The following is a 15,088-nucleotide window of genomic DNA, read 5'->3' as shown; positions in this document are numbered from 1 at the left end:
TGGGTTATGGCCAGATGACAATGTAATAGCCCCATTTGGGCAGTCTAGACCTTTCATATGCGTTAAACACTTCCCCAGAATGTATAATGTACTAAAAAAAACTCCACTTTTAGCTTGCATGCTTGTATCTAGTAGAAATGCTCTCTAGACAAACCAGAAGACTGGAATAGCTTTCCCAGTATATGGGATTAATACTACCAGAAAAAGAATAAAGAGCTTGAACAACTAATTTGTATGATTTATAAATGTGACATTATTAAGAAATGAGGAGGAACCCAAACTTTTCAGAATGCCCTAAAGGGAAGTAAAATGTTAAGTATTCTTTTCTTTATAAATGAGCTCAGTGCCAAAGCTTTGGTGGCAAGATGCTAATTTGTTTTTAATAGGCAGGCCTGATTTCTTCAGTGTTTCCGTTTTTCCCCATCTCATCACCTCAAGGCCTGAAATATGAAAAGGCAGACAAGCCTAGGAGGATTTACCAGGTCTTGTTATAGCACATCAGTCATCAAAGGAACATTGAACATTGATCATTTTTCTTCCAACTCCACCTTATGATAAAGATATTTTGCTTTCCAAGCATGTATAAAGTGTTTAATGTTCTGTTTGTAAAATAAAAGGTAGAAGTCTAGGACAACTTATTAAAGCCTTCAAAACAGGACCAGAATAAACCCAAAAAAGAAATTATTGCTTCAGCTGGTAAAAATAAAAACCCAAGCCAGCTTTGATTCAGTTTTTATCAAAGCTAACTTTGCTTATAACCACATTTGTAAACCTAGAAAGCACTATGGACATTCAGGCACATGAGTGAGAAGCGGAAGTGGGTTAGGGGGAAGCTCACAAGCACTTCAGTTACAGGTCTAGAAAAGGTGTCTTCCTAGCAGAATGTGTGGAAATATCTCCTTGCTTGTGCAGAAGGGAAGATTTGAGCCTTCCCATCACCCATAGAGTACCCAAAAGAGCGGGGAGGCAAGGCCAGGATGGCAGCACCCTCCTCCTCCCTCTGCTGAAGATGCATTTCATGTTGCTATCTGAGCACTCAGAGTTACAATTCCGAGTGCAAATTTTACACCAAGCATGAATTACAACTTCTTGAAGTGAATCTGTCATGCTCATCCAAATCTAAGTGAGAAATTTGTCAACTAAGAGATGTGGGCAGCATACAAAGCAGAATATGATAGAGGATAATGAAAACTCAGTATCTGCTAATGAAGTGGGGTTTGTGTTGTTACCTGAAAAATTTCAGAGCAAAAAAACTATTCAACACTTTCAAAACTCAAGATTGGTGCAGAGAAAAACCCCCAAATATCTGAAAAACAAATGTCTTCTCAGCTGCGTAATCAAAAAAAGGTGAGAGCAGAAATCCATATGATTTTAGTAATGAATCGCTCATCTGGTGCATGCTTCAGAGTACGAAAAAACTACAAAATTTAGAAAGAAATGCAGCATGGCATGTAGAGAAATTCCTGATTTTGGCAGTCAGATGAGCATAGTTGCAGAACTTGGTTTATGCTGCTCTCAGGATTCTCAGCAAAATGATGCTCTTCCATTTTCAGCTGGAATCTTGATATGTACAAGTAGCATTCATTTGGTTCATATTAGTTGTACATGCAGTATATATAGTGATAAAAGAGTATTCCAGGCAGTGGTTGGGCTGGGCACAGTGCCACAGGAGCTGCAGGGCTGGCTTTAGCCTTTCTACATGTTAGCAGGATCTAACATAAAGAAATGTTCTTTATGTTATCCTCTTATCTGAAATAAGAATGACCTCCAAACAAAAATGCAGATTGATACCACTGCCCAAACTAAGACCCACACAAGGTCACTCAGGGATCTGTACCACATGGACAAAGAGATTTCACTGTGCACAGTTCTTGTACACCTTGTACATACACTTGTGCACATTTGACAGCAGAAAATGCAGAGGAGCAAAAAGGAATGTGGCCATGAAGAAAAAAGGGAACTCCTGGGGATAGGGAGCAACCAGCAGAAAAGAAACCTGCATTTATTTTGCTGTATGGATGGCCCTAGAAATACCTGCTTGCATTATCAACTTCTACTCTGACAAGGAGTAAAAAATAACAGTCTTACAGATACAGGTCACACAACTGTTCCATCGTGGCTGTTCAGTAATGAACACTGGTGCTTTCTTGCTCTGTTATGGACATGTAGTCTCCATATATTCTTGGTATATGCAGGTATTACAGCTATAAAATGCAGTTGCAACAGCCCACCACAAAGACATTTCAGAAATCCCTGCTCTGCCTTTGCAATTCTGCCTTTGGGAGTCGTGTAGAACTGAGGCAATGTGCAATGGGCACAGGCTACCCCAAATAGAGACTCTTCCATGGGACAACTCTTGTATGAAGAGTTTGGAGGGCCAATTAATAACTGAAGGTCACCAAAGATGAACTGGGACAGCTGGTTCATCAAAGGCCACAAAGACTAGCAGCAGCCTAAAGCCACTGGAGGCTCAAACCTGCAGTTTCTATGACTGAGTCAGTTTGTGTCAACTCTGGTTTCTAAACAGAACACTAAGCTAGACTTGAAATAATGACCATTACAGCCTCCAAAAGCTAAACCTAAACCACAACCTAAAGGTTATCCAGAGGAAGGTTTGATAAAATCACTATCTGTTACCCTACTGTGAAATAACTCCTATTCTGCCCCAAAACATTAAAGCATATACTTCCTTTCAAATCACTCTTATTGAAGGTTGATCAAGCATGTAGGATGAGTTATGTTCAACAGACAGGATTTCTTTGATGTTTTAAATCCCTCCTGGCTTCTTAAAAAGGCCTTATTTTCCTTCTCTAGGGATAGAATAACTCTTTACCTGGAGGCTAACACCCAAAGAAATTCATGTTCAAAATCCCCTAATTAAGATCACTGAGATGAATGAGCAAATTAAAGCAACAAAATAAGCTCTCATTGCTTGTTTCCTTTCTCTTGCTTGGATCCATACCGATTTCAGAAACAAAATTTCAGTTCGCAAAACTATAAAAGGATCTGTTGAAACATGTTCATTCCTTCAGAATGGTTATACATTTACCATGTGATTCCTCCTAGTATTTTGGTAAATACATACCTTATAATAAATATATTCTCCTTGACAGATCATACATGAGATGCATCTTGGAAATTTCCCATATCAGGTGATGCCAGGCATTGAGTCAGGCTGGCCAGTCAAGTGGTGGCACCACCACCTCTGGAAGTGTTCAAAGCATTTGTAGATGAGGAACTTAAGAACATGGTTCAGTGGTGAAGTTGGCAGTGTTGGGTTAACAGCTGGACTCAATGATCACGGAGATATTTTTCAACCTTAATAATTGTATGATTGTGTCTGCGCTGTACCTTTTATTTCAGTGTTACAAGAGGGAAAAGGTGGGAAATTAATCTTCTGTTTATTTGGTCAAAGGTTTTCTTTTAGCCAGAGGTGTAAGAAACAATCAAACCACTGTGCATATGGTTATATGCATATGCAATATGGCTGTAGTGTAGGTAAAAAGGCACTTCAGCTTTTCTTTTTATATGTTTAAAAAAAATACAAAACCCTTTTAAAAGAAATGACAATGGTTAACCTATAAACAGGTTAAAGCTTCTGTATCCTGAAGAAATGTTGTTGGATCATTTGAAGACTTGCAGAGCTTGGGTGACAACCTGAGCCACTAGCCAGCTGTGATGTAACAGAACTGCTCCCCGTTTCTGCACTGATGCCATCTTATCCAAGCACCTCCCAGACAACGGCAAGGAAAGGGATGTGTGAGCTGTGCTCTCTGGCACCCTGCTTCTTTAGAGATCCCTTACCCCCTCTGCCCTCATGGGACTGAGACATCAATGGACTCAGTCTTGAGAAGCAGAAGGAGCTACACCATCCTTCAGTGGCTCCATCAATGTTCACATGGCCTGCTGCAGCACAAAGATGAGGGGGTCTGTGGATTTGGGTAATACATGCTTAAGCCAGTGGGTGTTTTGCTGAATTTTGTGCAATTTGCTGAATAACATACACATAAAAGAAACACACTGTCACTGGACAGTCACTGCAGACAAACCGGGCATACTATCCTAACAAATCTCATTTCATTCCAATATTTGGGAAAAATATTGTGAGATTAAACAGGCTTTCTTTTGAAATTCTGTGGTATGAATGGCAAACTTCACTTTCCCTCAGAACACTTGCTAGGCACTATGCAGATCAAAAATGACTGTGCAGAATTTAGGCTTGAACAGACCAGAAATCTGATACCAAAAGGTCCAAAAAGATACAGGAAATACCATAGCATGATTCTTTGGTTGTGTGTTCAAACACCCACTATATTTATCTTAAATATATTTACAGAAAACTAAGACCTACACTTGGCCAACTACATTGAAACAGCTTCTTTCCATTTTTATGAACCACCAGAGAAAATTTACTAACATGCATTGGAAATGGGAGCTCTGATTAAAGCAAAGAATAATCTCTAGTTCCTCATGCAGATGGAGATAAAAGCTTTATGTTCTGTAACAGATATTAAACCCAGTATCAGTAGTAAAACAGCCTGCAGTGCAACTTGGAAATCAGAAACCCTTGATGTTGTTCTGTATGAAACACCATCCTAGAAGCAGCACGACAGCAAGCTTAGGACTTCCTCCATGGAAAATCAACATTCCTTTGGGGTAGTATGATGGACTCTGAAATTCCTTATACAAGAATATGAACACATTCAGTTAGCCTGCACCTTTAAATCTAAAGGCAAAGAGCTAGAAAGATGAGTGAATAAAAATGGAGCAAGGATTAGGTACAATGTGCTTATTGTTCTTTATTGATCTCATTTTTTACATGACTAAGTGGACAGAAAATTTTAATTTATTTCCTGAGGAAGCATTTAATTTATGTAATTTGTTACAGAGCATGAAGTGCACGAAGCGCATCTCTTTGCAGTAAATTTACTAATTTTGCTTTGTTTGCTTGCTCTCTGCAAGTCCCAAAAGCACTGCATCAGCTTCCAGCAATGTTGTATCACTGGCTGCCCCCAAAAACCTGGACGTCAGTTCAAGATCCAGCAGTCTGAGGCGTACCCGGGTTCCTCTCTGATATTTTCTGTGAAGAGAAAGGGAGAGGGGGAAGAAGATAAGTTTTGTTAAACACTGGTCTTGCATTTCCTAAGGCTCCCTCCTCTCTGCAGATCTAAGTAGCAGCCTCACAGTAAACAAAGTGCTGCAATGAAGTTCAATGCTGTTATAATGTCATCAGCATTAAAAACTGCTGGGACACGCTCCCTACCACCACAGAGCCAGTCTCTGCTGATAAAATCCTGCCCATCGAAGAACAGACACCACCAGATCCCACTGTGGGAATGCAGACTCTACAAAAAAGCACTTTATTATATGGGAAACTGTTTGTGTCTTCCATCAAAATATTTTACTGTATCATGCCAATAATTATCTGCAAGACAACATATCATCAAAGGGGTGGAAAAGTCATCATTAGATCACTGGTGACATTGCTATTATCAAAAAGTACAATGCCAGCTAACTATGGTTTATATTCCCAACCCTGGGCCTCAGGCAAGGAACTTTACTTGTCTTATCCCCCCGTCCAAAGAGTGGGCATCATCTGCAAGTTTTTTATTACATATAATTAAAAAGAAACCCCACAACTATTGTAATGAAACATTCTGCCTACAGGCTTCGGTTTTATTGTTTTATGCTCTCTTTTTTCTTTCCTTTTCCTTTTATGTCAGAAGATGTGAGCGTTTAACGTGTTTTTAAAACAGACCCTGTGTTAAGATGGCCATGCCAAATTAGTGAAGATTTTTTAAATATCAGCAGGTTTTATAATGCACCTGGAGAGTTACTGATTGAAGTCCAGCAATAAAATTGAATACTATTCTTCCTTTGAAAGTTCAAATTGTACTTTTTTTTTTCCCTAGTCAAAGCATAAAGAGCTGAAGATGCAGCAAGCTTGACTTCCTTGAGCAAAAGTAAGAGAGAGTTAGAAACATTCTCCAGTAACCAAGAGAAAAAAAATGTATAGGGAAGTCTGGTTGCACCATTTCTACCTTGCTCATTTTCACCTCCACCTTGAGTAGACAATCTTCTCTCTCTGATAATTGTTTGCTAGCATGAAGCAAAACTGAACCAGATTTCAACTTTCTTCAGCTCTTCTAACCAAGGTTCATTTGGAAAACAAAACATCTTAAGAAAAGGTCCTGGACTTGTATTCATGGTGGGTTTTGTTTTTGTTTCATTTTGTTGTTATTTTCTGTCAGTGCTATCTTACATTCATTTCCCTTGCCTCTCGGTTCATCCTGGGTAATACCTGGCTATGATCCAGACTGCAAAGGAAGAGCATTTGGTACCGCCACCCTGAGTAGATATGTGGGTACATAGGGTACTCAGTCAGCAAGGATTCTGCCAACATTCATCCCAACAAATCCTATGATGATCTGCATGAGCCCAGTGGAAATAACACACATTTTCTTAAAAACATAAAAGTGAAGGCCCCCACCAGTCCAAAATGCAAGTAGCCACTGCTGCAGTGAAAAGTATGGCACAGCTACCAAAGACTCAACACAGCTTATGTTTGGTTGTTACCTAAATAGCTGGAAGGGATCAATTCTGTCCTTTTCTCTGTGAAATACATACATTTCAAAACAGAACAGTTTCACGACTGATGAGGATTATTTATGAAAACTAACATGCAGCATTTCAGCATTGCTGAAATCAAAAGAAAATGTCTAAGACTTTAAAGTGCATGGTATCTTCCAGGATTTGTTAGGCTTATTGAGAAGAGTGGTCCCCAAAAAAGTTTTGGGATAAAAAGGAGAATGAAGAGGAAAGCTCCTCAGAAGTATCTTAAATGAAGACCAGCTGACTAGTAGTTTTAGCCATTTGGGTATATGGGAGAAATTCCCAGAAAATTCTGTAGAACGGGCTGCCTTTGCCTCTAACCATGAAGTTATCCAGATCTTTAACAATATCTTCAGCTTATACCATCAAACTTTATTGCCTTTATCAGTGGGGGGGCAGAAGATTAATTTTTGAGAAAGGCTAAAATAAGAGGGAGAGAAGGAGAGATGGAGGAAGAAATGGTCTGTGGAAGCAGGAAAGAAGGAGCAGATACCTTTTAATGGGAAGATAGGCTTGGAAAAAGAGAAGAAGAGATAAATGTAAAGCATATGACAAAAAAGCACTGAAAACACAGGTGAATTCTATAGAAATCTAGGAAACTATACTATATACAGTAGAGCCAAGAAGAGGAAAACATCACTGAAAAGACTGCATAAAACTATTAAAACCTGACACTAACCTGAGATCTTTGAACTACAGCACTCTGTGCTGCTTAAAAAAATCTTAATATATTTAAATGTAATAAAATTTAAGACTAACACTAGTGGTTCTGTAATGAATTTTGAAGACCAGTCATCCTTCTGTCTTTTTCTTCTCTCTTTCCTCCTACAGGAAAAGCAGCTCACCAGTAACCTGGTTACTGGTTACAGTGCTGGTTACAGCAGAAAGCTGTTGAGAAAACTATCTTCAGGGTCCAACACATTTCTACAGATATTGAACTGAATGAGGTTTAAATTGAATTGGAAGTCCTTTCTCTATTTGCCAGCACACAGTGGGAGAGATATTGAACTCCATCTTTATAACTGAAATACAAAATATTACTTTCATCATGCATCAGTTCCTTTTGGGCTGGTTGCTTGACTACAGTGATGTTTTACAAGTATAAGATGAAACTAATTTTTTTTCTAATCAAGCCTTTAAAAGTATTATTTATAACCAGGGAAGTCCATATGGAAAATCTGTGAAGAAACTGTACTTCTCATGATTAATGCATCTAATTTTACAAAAATAAATAAATAAATAAATAATCTTAAGCACAACTCCCCCAATTTTAGCACTGCTCACTGTACAGTCTGCAAAGAACTTTTCTCTGATTTCCAGACATGACTTTAACATATATTTGTAATGCAAAATCCAGGCAATTGTATTTTCATAAGAAGAATCACAATCTTCAATGATGCTTCAGTAACTGGAACAGATTCCAGATACTTTAATCGTACTTAATTATTAAAGAAGTTTTTCCAGTCACAGCACATCTGCTTGCAAAAAGATTGTGATGAACATCTCTTTGAGGAGCTGACACAGGTGCCAATTTATATGAATATAAACATTTGGGTTTGTGACAGATGTTCCCTACAGCTAAAACACTTCAAGAGTAAGTGGATGATGTAGAAAAAAGCAGAAACATGAATGCAACATGCAGTGGTGGTCTATCCACCACATTTTAGAGCAAGAGGAAATGATAGGTTGCTCTATGCACAGCAATCATATTCTATCTACAAAGCTATTTATCCTTAAAACAGATAAAACTATCCTATGGTTAAAGCAGAAGCTTGACGCAGGACCCAGAAACAAAGCAAGCATTTTATCATTTTCAGGAAGAGTGGCCTAGGAAACACAGGACACCAGTGTAAAAGGAAAGAAACCATCTACTTACTCCACTTTGCAAAAGGACTCGTTTTATTTGTAAGTAACAATGCTGGTATTCAAGATCATCTTATCCAATGACCATCAGCAGGTACCACTGACCTTGACCCAACCCCCAAGCACTGTGTTTCTCAAGGATCCCCGTGTCTTCCTCCTACCACTTCCTATTGCCAGGTAAAAGTATTAATTTCACTGAGAAGTTGACAAAGGTGTTTAGTTAGATACATAAATGAAGGTATAAGAATTTCTCTAGAACTTAAATTATTTTGCAAGCAGGCTCAAAGTTTGATCCACTTTCACAGAATTTATTTACAACAGCTCTGAATTTTAACCCTTTGGGAACCCAGTTTTGAATGGAATGACCCCACCTAACACCCACATTCAGAACTGGGAATCCAGCAGCTGTTGTTGATGAGCCATGACCCCTTCTCAAGCCAGTGTCCAGAGCACCCACTGAAGCACCACCAGAAACCTTTGCCTGAACTTGAACCAAGGAACAATGGGTCCCAAAAAGCTTCCTTTGTTTTAAATGTGCACCTGCAAGCTTCTCTCCAGCTCTTCTGGAGTGGACAAAGCACTAGGTACAAGGTGTATCTTCCCTCAAACATCCACTTCCAGAAGATGATGTTTAGTTAAGTTAGAGGCAGCCCAAACTGCTTCAGTGCTCTTTGCAATTTTTGAACTGTCATGAAGAAGTAGGAAAGAAGCAAAATGAAAACCTTTTTCTTATTTGAACCTTAAGTCCATGCAACCACACATCACCAATGTAACACGGAGTGTAAGAGCACAGAGAAAGCACACAGCACAGCCTTGCTCATGGTGCTAAAGAAATTTTAAAAACAAATACATAAGTAAAAGTTTGTGTCCTATTACTACATTAAAAATAGGGCCTATTATCTATTTCCTATTCTATCTATTTATCATGCAAATATCAAACTACTGTGTCTTAACTTACAAATAGTACATCTTCCCTTTGCTCATCATATGAGTAGAACAGGGAGCACCTTCAAGCAACTTGGGAGCATCCCTCTGACTCTCTATATTGCTTTTATTGCAATTTGGTCTCTATGCTGATCCTTTCACTTTTGCACTGAAGCCTTAAATCTCTCAAAATCTTAATGGCAAATTAAAGGGTTTAGCCAAAACTCCCCAAACTCTTCAGTCAAGATTTTAAACTTGTAATTTTAAAGTAATTTTACTACGTGAAAGATATATGAAGAAACAAAAAACCCTAATATTTTTACATAATAAAACTGGAGGGGGAAGATACGGAATGACATAAATTTTAGCTCCTGCTAATTAAGAATGCTGGCGGGGGGAAATGTTTTTTTTAACTTAAAAGTCATTCCAGGTTACACCAAAATGTCTACAAACAGAGTTGACTTGGAAAGCAATGTAAAAACATGTAAAAACAAGGAGGCTATAACTAAAAATGAGGATACTAATTATACCAATTTTGGCCAAGAAAGTGGGACAGTAGTTTTGCAGGTGTGCAATTTCACATGCAAAGGAAGCATCCTTATTACTAAATGGCATTAAGAGCTTTATTCAAACTCTAAATTATACGTGAAGACATTAAAGAATTTTGTTAAACTATCCAGTATTTAAAATTGCATGTGATCACAAATTAGCAAGCAGTCCTTTTCCTATTAAAAGTACTCATGTTATTAGTTTAAAATTTAAGGCAACAAAGCTTCTATTCTTGGAAACATTGCAACAAAAATAACCATGCAATTACAGGAATGGTTGAGTCTCACTGGGTCTTGGCTGTATGAGAGCACTTTTTGAAATGAGTGGGTGTTTCCCACTCATTTCAAAAGTGCATTCTCAGATACCTTCTATTTCATACTATAAAAATACAGGACTGATATTTTGAGAGAAGCAGAATGTTCTGGCTCAATGTTTTCCTCTCTGTTAAGCATTTTCAGTCTCCATTGCCTCCTTTTGGAACAATAACCTGTGCAATACAAAGTTGAATGAACTTCCCCGAGCTGGCTATGACCATTCTCATCCACTGTCCATTCTTCCATGCTCTCTATCCCACCCCTCAGGAATGTGAATTTCTGAAGGAAGTAGGAAGGCAGATCTTAAACCTGGGGTTTAATTCCTACACTGATGGTGTAACTTAGAGAATTTGATTTTTTTACACTTTTTGCATCATTATTTTTTAGTGTCCCCCAGCACAGTCTAGTGATGGCTTTCTGCAATGAAAGGAATCCCTGGATTATCTTCCATACAAAATCAATTAATATAAAACACTCCAAAGTCACGGTTAGAGTTGAGCTATGGTACTCTCAGTGAATGCCATCAGAAGTCTTGATGCCTTTCATTTTTGCACTGTGAGAATTTCAAAGTGTGTTTTTCAGTTCCATTATTCAAGAGGTTTTGTTTCAGTGCCTTGGCACAGTACAGAACAGTTTACAAAATTCAAAACCATTTCACTTTCTCTTTTTTTTTATTATGTGAAAGACACCACATTATCAACTTCAGAAAATTGATACAATTCAATTACCTTCAGAATAAGAACTTCAGAAAAGATGTAAGAGTAGCAAAGGTAGTGAAATAAATTGATCAGTTTCTCTCCAGAGTTTGTATTCACCATTCTTACCACCATTCAAATCCACTCAAAATCACCCTGTAGCTCCTAATTAGTAATACTGAAATGATAAAGCATCCCCAGAATCAAACCCACCTCTAACTAACTGCAGCCAGCAGCAAAGCAGTGCAGCTGGTGTGCAACAAAGCTGTCTATGGAATGATCAATCTTGTTTCTAGAAAGCATTTCGAAGCATTCCCAGATGCAGCCTGAGCCCATGCTGGTCTCAACTTTGTCAGCAAAGGGATGCCCTACAGCTGGCTTAAGGAGCACAGTTCTGTATGAGTTTTGTACAGGTCACCCTCTGATGCCCCACAGTGAAGGAGCTCTGCCAAAGCACAACACTTCCCAGAAGCTTCTCCTTCATTGCCAGTACAGCAAAATTCTTGTTCAGAGAAAATATGGATGAAAAAAGGCTGCTGTCAAGCTGAAGGCAGCACATTTCTATGTAAAAATCAACACCTTGTAAAGCGTCTTTTTGCAGCAAGGCACACATTGCACACGTAGCGATGGGGACAGCAATCCTGCATCCAACAGGTCCAGACAGCAGCAATAACACACTGCTTATTGTAACATAATATTATAACAATAATACCCTCCCCCTCAGAATGAGCTCCTAGGCAATGCTGGGGCAAAAAGGCCAAATCCCAGTTTTGTGCATAGCAGTGATGGAAGAAAGTAGTAGCAAAAAGGTACTGTGAATTTTGCACAGAACATGGACTGTGGAAGAGATACTGGGAGAGCAGTAGTATCCTACTGACTGTCTTTCTTTAAAGACTGCTAAAGAGAGGACAAAGAATATGCATAAAAATGAATAACCATGTAAAGATTTTATCTGTTATTAAAAAGATTGAGCTGTCTATACAAAAAGAAAATACTGGTATTGAAAGGTGCTTAAATCTGTCTGGCAAAAGCATGTAATAATCAGGAAAGCAAAGTCCAACTAATGCAGATGAGAATGACAATTTGCAAGTAATACTGATGAAGTAGTTAGAAAAAACTCCAAGCCCTGAGACTTTTCAGCCATTGATGGCTTCAGCTGAAGAGATGTCAGAACAGATGTGCTAGTTCAGTTCAGGATAACCTGCTGAAATGTCATGTCTCATGATACAGTGAAGTCCTGAGAGATGACCTGAAGGTCCCTTTTGGCTTAAGTTTTATTCATCCATTATTTATAACCACAGCATCCAGTCATTCAAAAAAGGGATGAACGCTCAAAATAGGATTTTCAAAGCATCTCTGTTCTCTGCAATCAAACACTTCACAAAAATGCTCCAAGGTTGCTGGCTACATTCTGTCAGAAAATGCAACCTCGCTTCTTGTGACTCACCAACCCATTACCACTTCAGCTGTATTTGTTTCCTACTTCATTTGCTTTCCTCTTTCCTTGAACTAAGAAAGCAAACACACCCTCATTTCTTCTAAGCAGTTACTGCTTGTGACACCTGCTTAATAATTTTTCAGAACATTTTTGCTCCTTGTGTCAAATCCATACTTCTACAAGGAAACAGGCTATACTCTGCTAGATAAAAGCAGAGTAAAGTCTCTCATATTCTTGGAAGCATTCAGCAAAATGCTTTAAGAGTGTGTGAAATGATCAACTTAAGCAACAGCCATTGTCACCATGTGTTTTGGAACAACAGTGCATAAGCAGATCCTATGGCAAACATCCTTAAAACCATCAGGTTTTATGCACCTGAAGAAGTCCAAAGCTAAACCCCACTTTACACTGACCACCATCTAAAGCAGAAATCAGAAATTAATACACAAAGAGTTTGGGCATATCAGCTAGATGCTGATATGAAAAACACCCTGAAGCACTTGAATATTCCTCCTGGACAACTGGAGCTTACAGAAGTGCTAATGTCACTGCAGGTATAGACACTTGGGGGGGAAAAAAACTACTGAACACATTGGTACAAGCAGCAGAATTTGAGAGTCCACCCCATCATTAGGGTGTAAAATAGTATCTCTAGTTATGCTTATGGAGCTGTTCAAAGCTGTAATTTATTGGTCGAGCCTTGGCAGTTTCATTCTGTGGGACTCAAGTACAGGGACCTTGTCACCCTTCCTTGTGTCTTCACTGTTGGCTACTGAGATGCCAGATAGTGAAAGTGGCACAGACATAGGTGAATGAAACATTTAAGTTTTCACTACTATTGCTAAAAGAAGGTAAATGCAAAGCCTGACAAGAATTGTTTTATAATTGTCACAGAAAAGCATCAAAGAAGCCATTGTGAAGACACTGTCAAGCTCTCCTATTCCCATGATATCAAAAATCAATGGCATTTGTGCCTGTGACAGCAAAGGAATACAGCCAAAGGTGTCAAATATTTAGATTTAATTATGTTCCAGTCTGGACACTCAGAGTGTTGGAAGAATTTCCTACTTGTAAATAATTTCTAGAAAGTAACATGCTTGTCATCAATTCAAACAATACCCAAAGCAGCTAATATTTAATCACTAGAACAAGAAAAAAAAAATCTTGCTGTAACTATTGCTACCGTATCTGCAAGAATCAATTTGCATTCACTAAAACTTTTGGTACAGGATGGTTCACTTTTTTAGAGAGGGAATCCACAGAATATTCTATATTTTAAAATGTACTTCATATCACATCAAAGATGAATGCTGTAACCTTTTCTCCATGGCACAGAGAGGTAAGCTTTGACAAATGAAACTTGCAAGAGGTGGCTCCTGTCATCTAAGAACTTGTATCAGATACACCCATATCATCATACAGTAATTTATGCCAGTTGCTTTCTCAGTCTGTAATGTAAAGTATATCCTTTAACTTGAGAGGAAAATGAAAGAAAGAAATCTGAGTCTTTAGTCCAAATTTTTATATTTTTTCCACCATTTAAACTATGAAATTAACTATTTTGATTAAAATATTGCTTTGTAACATACAAAATGTTAAAAAAATAAGGACTATATATTCAAATATTTATAAAAAATTAGCTACTTATTTTACAAAACACTAAAAAACCTCATAGCCCTTTATGCTTACAGGCACCAGAAGCCAGGCAAACTGCTTAAAAGATGAAAGATAAAGGTACCCAAATGGAAGAAAACCAAACTCATGTGAAGTATCTCTCATCTTCTCTAGCTCATCTAGCTCTATCTCACATTCTTCTATCCATATTTCCACAAGTAACCACTATTGTAATTCCTACCCCTTCTCTTTCCCATGCTGAGACATTGGCTCAGTCAGATACTTTTCATGTATGTACTCCTAAACCTTCAGCCCTCCACAGTTCAAATTCACTTTCCACAATGCTGTCTTCATTTGCTTCATAGATGTGGTCTCAATCTTACTCCCCTTCTACACCTACTCCATTTTCTAAATCATAATTTCTCTGGCCTCTTACTGTCTCCCTGAGATCTCAGACCAGGTATTTCCAGTCTTCTACCTTTATTCCACAAAAAACTATTAGACATACTTTCTTGCCCCTCTTACTTACTGCCTGTTCACTCATCCTAGTCCCAGCCCATTTATCCAGCCAACCTCACTTTCTTTTCAGTTTCTGATCCCATTATAACTTTCTCTCTCACCAGTACCAACTAAATTCAGTTGTCTTCCTTTTCTTACAGTGCTTCTCAGTTTTCTCACTCAGCTGATTCTAATTCCCTTGCACAGCCATCCTGGCAGTTCTATTATAAGGGATTTAAAATAGTACATTTTGGTAATTCAGACATGGTTCTTATCAAAATTCAAATCAGACTCCCCCTTACTACGTGGGTAATGATACTAGCTATAGGAACAATGACAATGAATTTAAAACCCTGCCCAGTTTTGGTGCTCAACCCTTGAGCTTTTTACAGCTTGGACTGGCTGTCACACAGGAGAATCCTCAGCAAACCAGGATAATCCACATACTGTCAGCAGGTTTTTGCAGACACATCATCTAACCCTGCTCTGATACTCCCATCTGCACTGATGGAAAGTACTGTCCATTGCCTTTATTTGTATTTAAATCTCATCATAGCCATAAATTGGATTTATTCTGTTCT

At 38.4% G+C, this 15,088-nt stretch overlaps 1 protein-coding gene across 1 annotated transcript in view; it reads right to left on the bottom strand.

Annotated features, from left to right (window-relative positions):
* Nucleotides 1-4,774: 4,774 nt before the first annotated feature.
* The window catches only part of MRPS28 (mitochondrial ribosomal protein S28), an 80,174-nt gene continuing 69,860 nt past the window's right edge, over nt 4,775-15,088 (bottom strand). Inside the window, exon 3 of the mRNA XM_086884139.1 lies at nt 4,775-5,080. Within this exon, the coding sequence (XP_086740265.1) occupies nt 4,930-5,080 (151 nt within the window). The 3' untranslated portion in view covers nt 4,775-4,929. The remainder of the gene's footprint in view (nt 5,081-15,088) is intronic.

Source organism: Cyanistes caeruleus, chromosome 1, assembly GCF_971803275.1.
Source record: "Cyanistes caeruleus chromosome 1, bCyaCae1.hap1.1, whole genome shotgun sequence".
Lineage (NCBI taxonomy): Eukaryota > Metazoa > Chordata > Aves > Passeriformes > Paridae > Cyanistes > Cyanistes caeruleus.
Note: the sequence above shows the minus strand (reverse complement) of the source record. Positions and strands in the feature narration are given on the sequence as shown.